This window comes from Diadema antillarum, unplaced genomic scaffold (assembly GCF_040938485.1).
Source record: "Diadema antillarum isolate AM-2024a unplaced genomic scaffold, OU_Dant_1.0 seq00000008_RagTag, whole genome shotgun sequence".
Taxonomy (NCBI): Eukaryota; Metazoa; Echinodermata; class Echinoidea; order Diadematoida; family Diadematidae; genus Diadema; species Diadema antillarum.
In genome coordinates this window covers 69184-86703 of record NW_027271130.1, presented here as the reverse complement: position 1 = coordinate 86703, position 17520 = coordinate 69184, and the positions used below count along the sequence as shown (strand labels likewise).

Genomic DNA, 17520 nt, shown 5'->3' with positions numbered 1-17520 from the left:
CTGTAAGGAAGGGAATGTGAATAGGGTTAAGAATTTGTTGGGCACATAAACCAAACATAGTGACAATATTGTTCAATAAAGATGTGCCCTGCATCACAAAACCATCCCATAATCATTTATCGATGTAAGTTAGAATATTTCCAAAGAGCAGGCTCTAAGCTTTTATCTGGTTTTTAACTCAATAAAAACTGACTTTCCTATAGTTTATCAAAATAAGGGGAAGAAAGTACACATTCTGGAAAAGTGAGCAGTCCTAATGAGAAAAGATTTTTTTTTTTTAAAGTTTACGGTTTATCCAAATGCTTTATAACTTACCGTGTTGTTTGTTCTGGGTAATGAACGGGACAAAAAAAAAAAGATGTAAATCCTTGTAGCAACCACAACAAAGTAATTATCAGATTAATCTGACAATTTCCACACTCAGTGTTTAACAGTTATTGTTTTTTCAACTTGTAGTAAGCCTATACACTGTGACAATTGTGTCTTTTCTGACTAATTCTTGTCTGACAATCTCACATTCGATTTGTTTAAATCTTAGGTTTATTTCCTTCTGAAATGTTTACATTTTTCACCCTTTTGGCTTGGCGCCTTTGGACAGCCATCAAGGTTTGTATGTATTCTGAAGCGCAGTTGTAACTAATGTCATTATTATTTGTGTATTGTTGTTGTTATTGTTATTGGATTTATTTGATTACTACAATGAATGCTACCATATCAGTCAATGTTATCGCTAATCATACTACAACGCATAACAGAAGTAGCAATGGCCCTGTCACCTGATGGGAGTATCAAGGATACCTGCCCATCCATGGAAGTGACTTGCGGGACAGTCACATTTGACAATGGAGAAACGGTTGCCATGGTACCCAAACTAATGACGGAGGATGAAATGGCACGATTTGGAAATCATCCCATGCTGAAAGGGAAGACAAGGTTTACTTGTAGACCTCCAGGTATGTACACTATATCAACAAAACAATTGCAGGGAGTTATAACTCGCTGTGCTTTTTCTTCCGTGAGAGTGTGTTTTCTTTATACGAAGTTGCAACTTGCATGTTTGATAATAATCATTATGGCGCGTTTACACCGAGCATGATATGGGCAACCATGGCAACATTTCGGGATTTTGCTGTGGTGCAGAATCTACCAAAAATGATATTCTTATGTCAAAATCAAAATCATCAAAATCCACAGTAGAAGATTAATTTTGTAACAAAATTAATAGCGGGGAAGTGATGTTGTTACAGAACCATAGACATAATTCCTTTTAGGGTTTGGCGCACCTCATTAGGAAAAACCCGGCCCGTTGCCTGTACCGTGCTCGGCATTAGCGGGCCTTTATTTCTGTCATGTATTTTCAATTGTTGTTGTTGATGTGGACTATTGCTGTATCACCGCTTGGCCAAGCATATTCAATTCAATTCAATTCAATTCAATTCAATTCAATTCAATTCAATTTAATTCAATTCCATTTAATTCAATACATGCTCAAGCTGCACGGCTTATACACTGAGTAATCATCCTTACTGCTTAAAGTACCCGGGAGATTATCACTATAAGAATCATCCTCGTGTGCATTTACATCATTGCTTTCCCTGTCACCCTGTTATCATTTGATGCACATTTTTATAAGTCTTGATGTACAGGATGAGGTTACTTTTTTTAAGATGAAAGAGGAAACTTCAGTGAAAACTGAATTAGGACGACTCAAGGAATTTATGGAAACAACAAGGCTGTAACGGCATCGACGTAAAAAGTTGATTTCAAAAGAATTGCTTTGTTCAATAAGTTTAGACAGCAGTCATCCTTCTTAATTGTTCGTTTTGTTTTTGTTGTTGCTTTCATACAAACTTCGATATTTTCCTTCTAAGATTTATAGCGCTGCTTTATTAAGTCTGGAGAAGAAAGCTGGAAGAATTATGATGTCACGCCAATAATCTTGCCTCCTCTAAACCTCTTTTTATCGTGTTTATGAAATGTAATACCCTAGACATTTGTGGAATTGAAAAATCATAAAATTGGTGTATTCATTGTATTTATGATTTAAAAATTACTTTCCTCCAAGTCTTTCTTTCTGGTTTCAATCAAAAAGTGTTATTACAGTGTATTTGAGAAATCCTCAAATCATCATTTACCTCTTTTTTTGTAATAAAACAAATGTTGGTTTATATACTGTTCTGCATGTACAGAGGACCACTAATTTGAAATAACTTGCCACAGGCAATTAACATCAGTCCATCTTTAAAAGTTTTTAAAACGAAGATTTAAATCATTGAAAAAGACACAAATATAATCTACGCATTCGAGTATTACTCTGTGTGTTTTTTTTCTAGTGTGTCTATTTTTTTTCTCTCAATGTGTGTTTTCAGTTACTTTGGATCTAATTTATGCTCACTAAATATGACTTTTATTATAAATGCTTTTGCCATAGTGGCGGCTGCTCATAAAACTTCGTTTTTCTCACTGTCTCTACATACTGTTACATTTGTATTGTCAATTTGAATCTATACATTATAATACCATCTCTGAATGTTTTTATCTGTTTGAATGAATGAAGACGAATTACAATGAATTGAATTGAATTGAATTGAATTGAATTGAATTGAATTGATACTTAAGTGGGAAAAAATGTCAACTAACACGTCATTTTCACTCTAACAAGAAAAGACGTGTGGTATTTGGCACTATACTTAAGAATCTAACACGCAAACAAAGGAGGGTGTTACCGACATTATAGACAATGGCAAATTCACCAATGATGAAGAAAATGGGTATCATTTCATAATGAAGCATCATTAGCATACATCAATTATCGCTCGAACAAAGCATATCAAATTGATCGCGTTCCCTGTACTGCGCGAGTGGTTTTCTAGGGCTGCAATGGAAACATCAAAATAGGATACAGTTATCCCAAAGCATGATATCCGTGATATCCGTTGAAATGGGTTCTGTGTCCTTTTTATCCATTCCATGGATGTTTATCTTCAGGTGATTTCCGTCAGAGCACCAATAATGAATAGCGCGATCGATCTGACCCTTGTCCGGCAGTTCTGCGTTTTCTCCTGTGTCTGTACTGTACTATGCCCTTTTTTCAACGCGTTTCCATCCGTTAGGCATCCTGTAGAGTCCGTCGCTGCAAGAGATGGAACGGGTGTAAGAACGTCTACAAATTTTGTATGTACAGCACATCAAACACATACCCACGGTCCTCTGACATTTCGATGTACACATCTCATGCGTCATCCAATTTCATTCCTCTTGCAATTTGTCCTGTGGGTATGCGATTTATATTCGTTCCTCATGCGTTCTTATACGTTCCTTTGTCCTGTACACAATCGCCCCAGGTGCGTTGTTTGTTTGTTTGTTTTGTTCGGCCCGTAGACCGTGCATGTACGCTCCTCTAAAACGGAAACTTCACGCTTTGTCCACCGGATTGACGATTTAAAAAACAGGCGAGCAATTAAATATCGCCTGTTTCTGGTACGACGGGGCTATACGGCAAAGTGTGACAGGCACAGGGGCTTGAGCAATTTTGCGGACAGCGTAACTAAAACACCGTTGGAGTGATCGTAATGAAACTTGGCATGTGGATGTATTAGTAGACGAAATTGTGTCTATCAACTTTTGGGTGCACATGCTTAAGGTCAAGGGTCAAAATGTCAAGGTCAAATACTCAAAATTTCTCTATTTCCCCCGTATTCATGCAATGCCATGAAACTTATTGTATACATGTACTACCAAATGAAGATTCTCCAGAGAGTGTCGGATCATGAGGTTAAAGGTCAGAGGTCAAGTGAAAAAGTTAAATTATCACTTTTAGGTCCATATCTCGCAAATGTTTCGATGTATCTTTATGGAACATACTATATATGCATGTACTGACTGGCAGTGATTATATAGGGGATTTGACAGTCATGGGTAAAAGGTCAGGGGTCATAGTTCTAGGTCATTTCCTCAGAATGTCACTATTTCCCCTCATATCTATGCAATGCTTGCAGCATTTCTGTTGAAAAATTATATGTATTACCTAACTGAGGCTGTCTGGGAAGCTTTTTGCAAAAGGTCGAAGGTCAAAGGGCAAGTGAAAGTGCTAAATTTAACTTCTTCCTCGATATCTCGAAACTGACTGAAAGTATCATCATGAAACGTATATAGTACAAATTTTTGCATGTTCTACCTGACACAGTGATTTTCCTGGGTATTCTAGGGCCGTAGGGTCAAAGGTCAAAGACCAGGTTAAAATACTATCATTTTACTATATGATACTGCAATTTCACTTTTTTTTTTTCTCCTTACCTTGAACATGACTCCATGCATAAACTTATAATAGGGTCAAAAGTTAGGTAAAAATCACTAAAATCCCCAAATGCCTGCACTCATAGACAATATAGCCATTCATTCAATTAAATCTAGTTCAAGAAAGTGAACATTCAACACACTTGTGACAAACCTGTCATTTGGATATTTTACCAATTATGTCAAACTGTCATCATACTTTGTCAAGACATTGCGAGAACCATGCATTATGGCGGAGGCATTCCAGCCGTCATAGCGGCATTTCTAGTTCAATGCGTTTATTATTTTCTTTCTTTATGCCTCCTCCACGAAGTGTCGACGGAAACATTGTATTTCCGGCTTGTCCGGCCGTCCGTAATCGATTATGTGTATAGCGTAACTTAGCCCCTATCACACTTTGCCGGATAAGCCCGCCGTAAAAGAAACAGGCAATATTTTGCTCATCCGTTCAAATCCACCATTCAAATCGTAAATCCGGTGGACAAACTGTACAATTTCCGTTTTGAAGGAGTGACATGCATGATCTAGGGGCCGAACAAACGAACAAACAACGCACTTGAGGCGATTGTGTACGGGATAGTGGAACGTGCGCAAACGTATCAGAAATGAATATGAACTCCTTGCCCAAAGAAAAAAAAAATCACGAGGAACAAATTTAGGCGCATAGGACGTAGAGCAAACGTCAGCAAACCGAGTGTATGCATTTGATATGCTGTACAATCATAGCATTCAATCCGTTCCATCTCTTGCAGCAACAGACACTACAGGCCTAGGCCTAAATGGATACGCGTGGAAAAAGTGACAAAGTGCAGTACAGATACAGGAGAAAACGTACAACTATCGGACAAGGGTCTGATCGCGCTTTCCGTTTTATGGCGAGAAAAGGTCTTTGTGCTTCCACAAAGTTGGCAGCTTTGACTGAAATAAACGGAAAAGATAATCTGCATCCAACGGCTAAAAAGGACATGAATTGGATTTTAACGGATAATAAAGTATACCAAAGATCGACATTCGTTTCTCACGCGTTTGCCTTTATCCGGTAAAGTGTGACAGGGCAAAGGCATTAAAATGAAACTTGGCATACAGTAATATGTACATATGAATAAACGGAGTTGTGGCTGTCAGCTTATGGCTGCACATGCTCGAGGTCAAAGATCAAAGATCAGGATCAAATAATTCTTAATATTTCATTATTTCACCCATGTCTTTGCAATGCCTCGAGTTTTTGTTTTTGTTTTTTCGCTTTAAATAAAGACTAATGTCTGTCACATTGTGAAGAGGTCATTACCCTGACAAGTTTAAATCATTTGGAATGGAAAACATTTCATTTGCAAAATTATATGATTAATAGGAGGTATGCGTAATTTCTTAATCTCATGTAATACAAGAGAACAGGTTAGCAGTGATTACCATATTTTTCAAGCAAATTAATAAAAATAACAATAAGAGAGAAGAATTTAATGTGAGAATGCTAGAGAATGCGATAAAACGAGAAATGGTGAATCTGATGATGATGATGACTCTACAGGGTACATTTATTTAATCGGGATATTTTTGTATGTATGAATGTGTTTATCACTAGTGTGGAGCATAATCTAAATCTTTATTACCCACCCGGAAAACACCTGAAACTGACAATGCTAGGCACACGTTTGGAAGCCTATGAAACACACCAATTGTTATCGGGTAATTTCATGTATAAAGGCAAAGTTATTAAGTAGCACACACACACACACACACACACACACACACACACACACACACACACACAAATCTACTATAAGAATAACTTATATAATATTAACCAGCGGACATGAGTTAATGAAGTCATAATTCCACTATCCCGGGCGCGGCTGAATGCATACATTTCAAGTCATGTATATTTAGCGTGGCCGCAGTTGTCTGTTTAGTAATGCACTTGCTTCGAAGTACAGTTGTAAACAACATAATATATGACGCTCTACATTAATGGGTAAATGACACATTTGCTGTCATTTCAGAGCTTTACGAATCGACGAACTAGCTTTGCATCGGTACCACAGAGTCCCATATACGTTTAAGAGTCAATTTTAGTATCAAAGAAAGCATAATATTCCATTTTCATCACTCTTATGTAATAAACACCACTAGATGAACCTTTACGCTCAAAAAAGTCGTGAATCTTTAAGCGCGATTATCTCGTAACCACGTTTCGGCTAAAAAAACTAAATAACCAAAAACACACACACAAAAATCATTCGCCGATTCGTTATGTGCTGCGACGATATGTATGCATCTATGCACAGGCAAGAATAATTTCAATTCCCTTTGCAGTACCTCATTTTTCTTCTTTAATTCACAATTCCCCATCGAATACAACATTCACGTTGAGACATCAAGTTCGGTCTGTATGGAAAGAAAACATTGTTCTTGATGCCTTTAGAAAGGGAGAGTTTTATTGCTAAATTAGCTTAGCGCCATTTTTAAACATTTAAAAGTAAGCTCATCATCATATACAGTTAAACCTTTCCAGTCATACCTTATACGTGTAACATTACAAGGAAAATTGTGGAAATTACGATTAAAAATCATGTATTTTTTTTATCAGCTTTTATCACAAATAATTTTGTCAAATCATCAGATATGGAGTTAGTTCGTTTTGCGATAAAACTCTTAAAATAACCATTTAATAAAGAAATGCTCCTGTTAATACAGATTGTGCTTCTTCACCTTGTGACAATGGAGGTACCTGTACGGAGACATACACAGGATACAAGTGTGACTGCAGCGAAGAATTCTTCGGCCCAAACTGTTGTAAGAACAATTTTATATCCCCCACCTCTCTCTCTCTCTCTCTCTCTCTTTTATTGTGAGCCTGATTTTTTTTTTCTACTATTACCTTAAATGGTGTGAAAGACCAAAATCGTAATCGCTAGACACGTTTGAGTTGGAACATGTTTTTTTTTTTGTATAAAAAAAACAGTACACCAAAATTTGTTTTAAGAAATTGTTCGAATCATAAACAACGCAACACGCCATATATATATATATAAAAACCAGCCTCACACACACATACACAGAGAATTATAGAAAAATAAACTTTCATTTTACTATAAACAGGAATATTTGATAAATATCTAACAACATTTTTGTAACTTCAGTTAGTATTTTGTTTCATCAAATCAAGGTGTTCATTGCATTGACTGAAGGTCCAATAACTATCATTAAACTCTGTTTTACTGTTTCAATGTATTCTGATAAACGGAATTTATTTTTTTTCCTTGAATTCTCCCGTACGTAGTTAGTTTGAAAATGGGATATTTGGCAAATATTTTCTTTCAGATTCTGAGAATAATAATTGTCTTGAAAGCTTGTCTCAAACGTTCAGTACGGACGTTGGACTTAACAGTTCCAAGACGTAGTAAGCGATTATCCAATCACAAGCTTCTGAATGTACTCAATTACAAATTATGATAAACTACATTGTACCAGTACACAATTAGGCAGTTTTCATTCATTATTCTGAAGAATTATATTAACAAATATGTACAGTATATGCAGCTACGTGTCAATACAATCTTTTGTCGGTTCAGGGGTCAGTTTTCCGAAAATTTAGTGAAGTATGTAAATACAGTGTGTTTTTAAAAAAATCCAAAATTCACGCAGTATTCTTCCAAAGCACAAGAGCTTCAAAAAGCATGGGAAGCATTCAAGAAGGTGCATTTATTTTTTGTTCATTTATGTAAAAATCACAATGTTTCAGATCACACTCATTGATATTAGAATTGCTCCTGAATAGAACAATCCAAAAATGCATTTTTCAAACTTCCGAATCTTGCACAAGACACTGAAACGAAGTTCCTGCTGTCGCCAGAGGGATCTTTCAATATTAAAAATGGAATACATGTGTGATATTTTAGGCATCATTTGAATTTTTCTTTTCAATCTTTAAATCTGGTGCCTCACATATCTGACAAGTTAATGATCCCACCGGAGGGGAGCTTTTCAGTCAAATTTTTATACAACATTGGGATAATTAGGCATGGGGATATTCAAGAGGACACCAAAAACAGAAACCTGCAGTAGTGCAGGCGGTTGCACGTCACGAGACATGCAGCCCATTAGTTCGACACTAAGCTAACAAGGCCAATGAGACCGACACATTTTGCCCCGCGTTATATCTGTTGAATTCGTGGGCTGTTTTTACGTAGTGTCGAAATCATGGGCTTTATTTGCGTAGTGTCGAACTCATGGGCTACATGACTCGTGAGCTGTATGATTCAAGGACCTCTTTTCAATGTCGAACTCGTGGGCTGTATGACTCGTGGGTGTCGGTCAAGTGGGATGACCCCGTGCAGACTGGCCTGATTATTCCAGTACTTTCGTTGACAGATCCCATCCCTTTCAGCGTGACATTCAATGTTCCTTCATGATAACACTCGAACTTGGAAAAATGTGCAGCTTGTCATTGATGTTTTAAAACTTAACGTGTTCAGTCATTCATGACATTTCGTCAACACAATATGGGTACCAACGGGAAGAAGAAGAGCTTTCCTTTCTTCAAAAGCAGCATTTAGCTGTCCGTACAGACGGTTATGAAATAGTAGCCCTCTTAATTTCGAATACCATTTCTTTTTCTTTTTTTGATATGCGCTGTTAGTTCCAATTGTACAAATCATGATTATACACTTCTTTGGTTCTATGGTATTTGCGAAACTACATCCTGTCATGAAATTTGGTAGACACGTTTCGTTCCTATTTTAAAGCATGCAGCGTAATCCACACACCAGATAGCGGTACCAATGTCTTCTACAACTTTCATGGATTGAACCTGAGAACAGAAATGACGTCAGTGGACTTTGAAGTCAGCACAGACAAGGCTGCTCGCATCGCCTTAACAATGGGGCCTTCGCAGACGAGTAATCCCACGTACGTAATTGGTGAGTCTCCTACCTTGCCAAAAACAATACAGTTAAAAGTTGTAATAAAAAATACTCTTTAAAGTTTCGTCCGTTACATAGCTACCTAGTAAGTTTTACACACATACACACACACACACACACACACACAATCAATATTCTATGACCTAAAAAGAATATTGAAAACACGATTTAACCCTTAATCTTCCATTTCATTATCATAAAAGCAAACAGTGACATTGTGATAAGGGGATGATAGTTACTTGGTACATTTCTCGTTGATCCGGGGACGGCAGGTAAGCGCAATTTGTTCCTTTTTTTTGTAAATTTGTTATTGTTTAAATTTGCGTTTTTGTCTGTGATCTTTGCTTTGAGTGAATGACAACATTGTCCCCATCATAGTCTTCAGTTTTGGCAGTTCGAAAGGTTAACTGAAACACACCAAAGTTTGACAAATCAAGCAACAATCACAAAAGTACAGTCTGATTTTTTTAATGGACGATGCCCTTGCACATCATAATTATGCCTATATGTGACCGTGCACCACAAAACAAACAAAAAGTCGCACCCCTTGACTTTAAGTGAGGACTGAAAAAAGGTGAAATGGTTCAACCAAGTCAATCTTAAGTTTTTCATATTTTATGAAAGAGCTATCCTTCTTCTACATTATTCTTCAGTTTGGTATCTTAACATGAATGGGAAAGTGTGTTTTTAGCAGTTTTTCTACAACCTTTTTTTTTTTTTGGGGGGGGGGGGGGAAGAGTAGAATGATCAGGTATGACTTAAGGCCGCTTTTCATGTCTTGTAATCCTTTGCACACTCTTCACTTTCAAGTCTAATAACCTTTGAAATGATGACAGTACTGCTTTGAAAGTTAGCATTAATCATGGGCAAAATGTGCTTATAGATAACATTTAATTTCAGCTTAATCTGATAATCCCTTCATTGTTGTTGCTCCATTGGTGTAAATCCTGTGTTTTCTCCCTTACATGGCGCAGCTATAGCACGGCTTGGTAAAGATTAAACGTTTGAATAGACCGTGTACTTCAGAGCCTCCTTTCTCAGTTCACACTTTTCCAGAGTGTGTGCTTTCTTTCCAGTAGTTAGGTAGGCATGGGGTCCATTTGAATTGAGTTATACATCATTTTAAAGCTAAGAGTCTGCTCTTTCAGAATCTACCCATAACTAAAAATCCATGTCTGCCGAATTTTTGTTGGTTTTGTGGTGCAGGGTCACATATACAACGTTCCTGAACACGTCAATTTTACCCAAGAGAGGATTCCAAGGTTATGAGTAGGAAAACCTCCGTGGTAATTCCATGGTTATGTGGAGGTGAACTAGTTTCAAGTTTCAAATTTCAAGTTTATTTAACCAATTCATTAAACATTTGACATTTTACAAAAGGATACAGCATTAAGACTAATGAATGGTTTGGGACCCCAAAAGAAGCAGAGCTTGTAAAAAAGGAGTCCCGGATAAACATATAAAAGAAAACATACTAAAGTTTTAAACATATTAACAAGAAGTATAATAGTAACATATTCACAAAGAACAGATGCAACACAAGCACACACACACACACACACACACACACACACATTCAATCACACAAACATGTGTCACAAAAACGCTCATGCACATACATGTAGTTCACATGAAATTGCAGAAAGATATTTTATATTTTACTATACTTTTAAATTCAGCTTCCCTGATCAATTCTTGTTTTACAAATTTCAAGATAAATGAGACATGTACGTTTAAAGATGGATAGTGTTGAGGCTGACCTAATTCTCAATGGCAAAACGTAATTGACGTGGTCTTTCCACGATAAATATTCATCGACTATAACGCCTAGGAATCGTACATTATGGCTTCGATCAATCTGGTTACCGCCTATTACCAGTGGAACAATGTCATTTTGGATTCTTTTCCCTCTTAATCTAAATACAACATATTGAGATTTACTAGTATTCAATAATAGTTTATTACAACAAAACCATTCAATATATATTACCAATTTCATCATTTACAGAGTTTATTAAGGGTAACAAATAGTTGTGGTGAGCAAGTAAGCAAGTGTCGTCTGCAAAAGCGAATAAGTAAACAAGCTAGATGAATTGATAATGCCATTATATAAATAAGGAACAATAAAGGGCCTAGGACTGAGCCCTAACGCCATTTACCGCTACATATGGCTGTCTATTTTGCAAGTAGTCTTTAAACCAAGCTAGAGCTACCCCACGAATACCATAATGCTCAAGCTTACACAGGAGTATCGAATGGTCAATAGTATCAAAAGCCTTCGACAAATCCAAAAATATACCAATACAATACCTGCCACTATCAATAGCATTAACGACAGTACTCACTAAATTCAAGACACCCATGCTCGTGGAACATTTTTTCCGAAAACCAAATTGCTGTGGAATCAAAACACTATATGATTGAAGATAATCATCCAATCTTTTATACACAATTTTTTCAAGGATCTTTGAGAAAATGGGTAACAAAGCAATTGGTCTATAATTTTCCACACATTTGCTATCATTCTTTTTAAATACAGGGATTACATTTGCTAATTTCAATTTTTGTGGAACAATTCCTTGTGAAAGAGACTTGTTGAAAATATCACACAAGGGATCAGCAATATACTGTATACAACTCTTTACAACCATTGGAGATACATCATCTGACCCATATGATTTTGATGGGTTTAGGGCAGTAGCAAATTTCATAATTTCATGAACAGATGTTGGAGTAAAATACAATGATGAGGAGTGACTTTGCACAGATAAATGTTCTAGAAATGAACTTTTGGCAGCAGGTATATCAGTGTTTATCTTTGAGGGCAAATCAATAAAATATTTATTAAAATATTCAGCTTTATGTAACTCTGACTGAAGTGTAATGCCATTATGGTACATTTCACTCGGAATTAATGGTTTCTTCCCTCTCCCTAATAATTCATTTATGTGATACCATGTCTTTTTAATATCCTATTGAGTTGACCGAAAAACATTATCATAATACCTCTTTTTGCTCTGTCGAACAGCAGAAGTCAACAAATTTTTATGTACCACATACTTTTTAAAGTTTGCATCACTTCGATATTTAATAAACCTAGAGTACAACTTATGCTTCTGATTAATAGATTTCAGGAGGCCTGGGTTAATGCATGGTTTTCTTCATTTTTTCTTTGACTTCATCTCAACTAAAGGAAAAATTGAATCATATAATATTTAAAAAGTATCAATAAACTGTTCATAAGAGTCATTAGCATCATACAAATTATACAAACAAGACCAATTAACGTCAGATAACTTTTGCTTAAAAACATTAATCTTCTCTTCATTAATAACACGCCGAAATATTTTACCTTTGCTGTTAACAGCTGTAACAGCATCACCTTTATTGATGCTAAAAATGGGCATATGGTCAGAGAAATCTGAGCACAGAATACCAGAATGAAAATGGTCTTTAACACAGTTTGTAAAGATATTATCAATTAAGGTTGCGGTTGAAGACGTAACACGAGTTGGTTTATTAATTAGGGAGAATAAACCATATGAAGTCACAAAGTCAACAAAATCTTTAATTTTATTATCTACATTAATATTCAATACATTTACATTAAAGTCGCCCATAATATATATTTTTTTATTTTCTGCACTCACAATTTCCATTGTATCATCAAATCTATCAATAAACGATCTTATATCAGTGCCAGGCGCTCTGTACACACATCCAATAACATATTTAGTGTTTGTAATATTCGCTTCTATAAACAAAGATTCATAATACAAATTTTTATCAGATAAGTCACTTCGTAGCCGAAAATCAATTCCCTCCTTTATATAAATATGCAACCCCACCACCTTTTTTATTCAACCGACATGACTGAATAAAAGAATATCCAGGGATGTTAAATTTAGCTACATCTATTGAAGGTTTAAACCAAGTTTCGGTTATACCAATCACAGTAAAATCATATTTTATACTGGATAAAAACACAACAAAATCTTCAAAATTTTTATAAAGGCTCCTAGAATTAACATGCAAAAGTGACAGTTTATTTTTTTCACTGTAACGAAAATCAGAGCAATTGATATAACTACAGTCATTACCTACAACATCAAAAACATCATCAAAATTATCATCCATTAGGGAAAAAAGATGAAAACACAGTAGATACCCAACAGTTATGTAAACAAGACTATGAGATAGCTGAATCACCAGATAAAGAAGCAAAATGTTGAGATAGTATCCAGGAAGATCTACCTTAAAGGGGCATTCCAGACGATTTACATAATCTGATATCATGTATAGTACATACATCGATAGCTCCAACTGTAGATTTTTGGAATTTATTGTGGTCCGCGAGCAGAGAAATAAGTATTCCAGACGATTTCAATAATTTGAAATCGTGTAGTACATAAATGGACAGCTCTTTGTTTATATTTGTAGAAGTCATGGTGGTCTTCGAGCAGAGAAACCAATACTCTAAAAAAAAAACCTTAAAGGTGCATTCCAGACTGTTTCCATAATCATTTAAAACCATAAACGAAACTGAATGCTCAAAGAATTAAGATGAAACGTGAGAGTGGAGCAGTGACCAAAATCGCTTGAATTCGATTGCCTTTTCATTATTAGAATGCAAATCTGATGAAATTGGGTGGGAAAACCTATATTAATGATAATAACAGTTATGATAATAATAATGATGATGATGATAATAATAATAATAATAATAATAATAATAATGTAATCCTGCATTACCCATTACCCAGGGTATAGCATATTCAATGTGAACACTTTTCTACTAGAGTGCCGTGCCATCAGTATTGTTATCATTATCATATTATTATCATTACATCATAATCTTATCATAATATCATATCATTATTGTTATTATCATTATCATTATCATTATCATTATCATTATTATTATGATTATGATTATTATTATTATCATTTCAATCATTATTAATCCAGCATTGCTAGGCGCCCATTTATACATCTGGGTCGAGAAGGACATTGTGGATAAAAACATCTTGTCCAACGACGTAAGCACTATACCAGATTCAAACTCGAGTCCTCCGATTGAGGGTCGGGAGTTTTGTCCACTGTACCGAAATACCCCTAATAATCCACTTACAGACTTTCACCGAAGCAACAGTTTGTAGATCTCCGCTCTCATATACCTACATGAAGGAAATATTTATATTCACGGACAGAACTGCAGCCGAAGCATTTCACAACCAAGAAGAATATCTTACCATGCGTACTAGATGATAAAAAAAATCCCACCGTTGATCCTTAAAAGTTCAAACACTGTATCAGACAGCACTTACATTGATATGAGCAATAGCTGAAGACACGTAGTGTGCAATTTTGTTGGAGGTAATTTAAAAAGGAAAGCATAAATCAGTTTCATTAAATTCAAGATTTATGGCTTTTTACACTTGTGTTTCTTAACCCCGGACATTCTCTGACCCAGGACTATCGTTAGTCCCGTACCAATTTTTTCAGCTTTTTACACTCGCCAATTAGTCCCGTACTATCTCTTGTCCGGGGCTAAGGAGAAAACTGACCTTTTTACACTCGTATTTCTTAGCCCCGGACTTTCCAAACCACATGAATATTCATAATTACGCTGTGTACTGTACACGCACACGCACGCACCGGCAGCACTTGATTACCTCGTTTCTGATTGGTCAGTGAAGGTCGGACTTCGTCTCCGTCGCTTAGCCCAGGATTATTTTTTCGTTCTGTTTACACTCACTTGCTTGGCACCGCAATTGCGGTGCTAACCCCTGCTATTTTGCAGGGCCAGATAGTACCGTACTATCGGTGGGGCTAGCCCACTTTGGCAAAACGAGTGTAAACAGAAAGTGGGCTAAGGATAGTCCCGTACCAACGGTGGGGCTAAGGCCCCCCCCCCCCCCCCTAGCCCCACCGTTGGTCCGGGGCTAAGCAAAAATTTACAAGTGTAAAAAGCCCTTTAGTTAGGGTTCAGATTTTGCTCTATTTTTAACCCTCTGTCGAAAACTTTAACCTTGCACAGGGATTAATTGGTGTGTATTGAAGTGTGTGGTTAACACCTAGGCAATGACCAGGGTTTGAATGCTTTTTTTGTGTGTGTTTATTCAGGAGGAATTCAATAACCACAGCACATCTATATTCATCCTGAAATGTAGCGTATGCAAGCACATTGAAACATGCTGCACTCCTACTGGGAAAAAAACAGTATCTGCAGTATATAATACATTGCAAGTAGTGCTTTGTTTCCATGCTCAGCTGAGCTAGTCAGCTGAGCCGGTGGTAATCGTGTCCATTGCAGGATAATTGTATGTGCACTCTCCCAAACACATTATTGTTGCCTTGTGTAAAGTTAAAGATCCATTTTTAAGTTTAAAATCTGGAACTTAACTTTGAAATTAACATGGATTTAATGAAACCGATACATGCCTTCAATTTCAAATCACCTCCAACTAAACTGCACACTATTCAGCTATTACTCATGATTGTATCATTAACAGTGTTATCCGATATATGGTTTTGTGGGAAATGTTTTCTGTAAGACCTAGTGGTAGCTAGACTTATGAAAACGTATAATGTGGACACGCAAATATTCAAGAGCCACCATAGGACTTGGGGTACAATTGCAATTATGGATATAAACGTAGAAATGATATACCCATTCTGTGAGTGTTTTATATATATATATATATCATATATAATTATATACATAAATATACATGCTCCGGTATGGATTAAAGTAAAACAAGAAAAATGATAGCAAGAATCGAAATTCATAAAATACGATGGGAATTAAGTGATTCAATGACATTTTGAAGAGAAAATTGAATTACAAAACCAAATGATATAACAGTGCAAAAAGGGGGAAATGTGGTCCGTAGAAACGTGTTATAAATTACAATACACAGAACCACAAACTTGTTTATGATGACTGAAATCGAACGGTCAAAGCACAAAGTTGAATGGCTATACTGTGTGTCGTTCTATTGAATGGATTTCTGTCTGAGAAACTGTGATATATACATAATTATATACATTGTATTAATATATATGTACATAATACATTTACACATAAACGTATACATAATCTATATACACAATACATATACAGTTGTACATGTACATAAAAACATTAGACCCTATATAGGTGTATGATGTAAACCGTCAGATCAGAGCGTTTTTCGCCTTTTCTTAATGCAACTGTAATGAATATTGATGGGAAAATGTATATTCGAGATTCTGACATTCATTCCACTTGTGATTGGCAGTGTAGCACGAAATCTTACTGCTTTTCGGACAAAACCAACACTAAGAATAAACAGTTTTCATCTAACAATATACAACATGGCTTCACTGCGTTGCGGTGTCTTTCTTTTTTTACTGAGGTTGTAATGAGATAAGCTGAAATATATATAAGGCTGCTGGTAGTGGAATCGAAATTTTGACAACTAATTCAATTATGAAGAAATGAAAAAAAAAAAACAGTAAAGTTTGATAGTGAATAGTTCTGTTGTATACATCATGGAGAAACATCGATTTGATTTTAACCATTCGAATGATTTGTGAATCTTTCATATTGTTGACGTGGATAATCCTTGAAAATGATCTGTTTTTTTTTAAAAGATAATTGCCCATAGATGTATTTCATACAATCATCTATTTTATTTTTTTCTCCAACAGTAATCGGTGGATATGATAACACAGATATCTCGGTAAGCCGACTTGGGGTTCTGAAGAAACAGAAGCAACTATCTGACAGCGGTAACGGTCTTTCAGGTCTTACAGTGTACGATCGCTACTGGCTGAAGTTTGCCTCGGGGAACTTCTCTCTAGGACGCTATGGCAACGAGGCGCCGTTCTTTAATTGGTTGGATCCAAACCCGTTAGAGTTCAGCTCGATCGGGCTGATGACATGGCTTGGGTCGACTGGTCGATGGAAGTTTCACTCATTCTGTTAGTGTTAATTTATGATCGTTTTGGAAGCAAAATGCCATGTGTGTAAGGCAAAAGAGGCAAAGATCACAACTACACCCTGGATGCACGATTTCTCATAATGAAAAATAAAATTTCATCTGTAAATGTTAACGATTATAGAGCCTTGAAACGCAAGGCCAAGTAATTTATGAACGTGACATCTGATATTGTGTCTTTGCGGGCAGCTTTTGCGTACGTTTATTGTGTACTCGGTATTACCGCAGCGTTTTCTTCTAAACACTACAGCTGCGTGCTTTTGTCGCCCGGCGTTGAATGAAATCGTGTTTATGGTTAACGCGAATTTCTGTTAATG

At 36.1% G+C, this 17520-nt stretch overlaps 1 protein-coding gene across 1 annotated transcript; it reads left to right on the top strand.

Moving 5' to 3' along the window:
- The first annotated feature begins 763 nt into the window (after positions 1-763).
- On the top strand, positions 764-17191 carry LOC139724986 (uncharacterized). Its single transcript, XM_071636080.1, has 2 exons — positions 764-953; positions 16914-17191. The coding sequence occupies exons 1-2, from the start codon at positions 764-766 to the stop codon at positions 17189-17191; spliced, it is 468 nt and encodes a 155-aa protein (XP_071492181.1).
- The last annotated feature ends 329 nt before the right edge of the window (positions 17192-17520 follow it).

Excerpts from the sequence above, each read along its gene's own strand:
- LOC139724986 (XM_071636080.1), top strand. The coding sequence starts at position 764 with ATGGCCCTGTCACCTGATGGGAGTATCAAGGATACCTGCCCATCCATG. Across the intron at positions 954-16,913 it reads GTTTACTTGTAGACCTCCAG|TAATCGGTGGATATGATAAC; the intron begins GTATGTACACTA and ends TTTCTCCAACAG.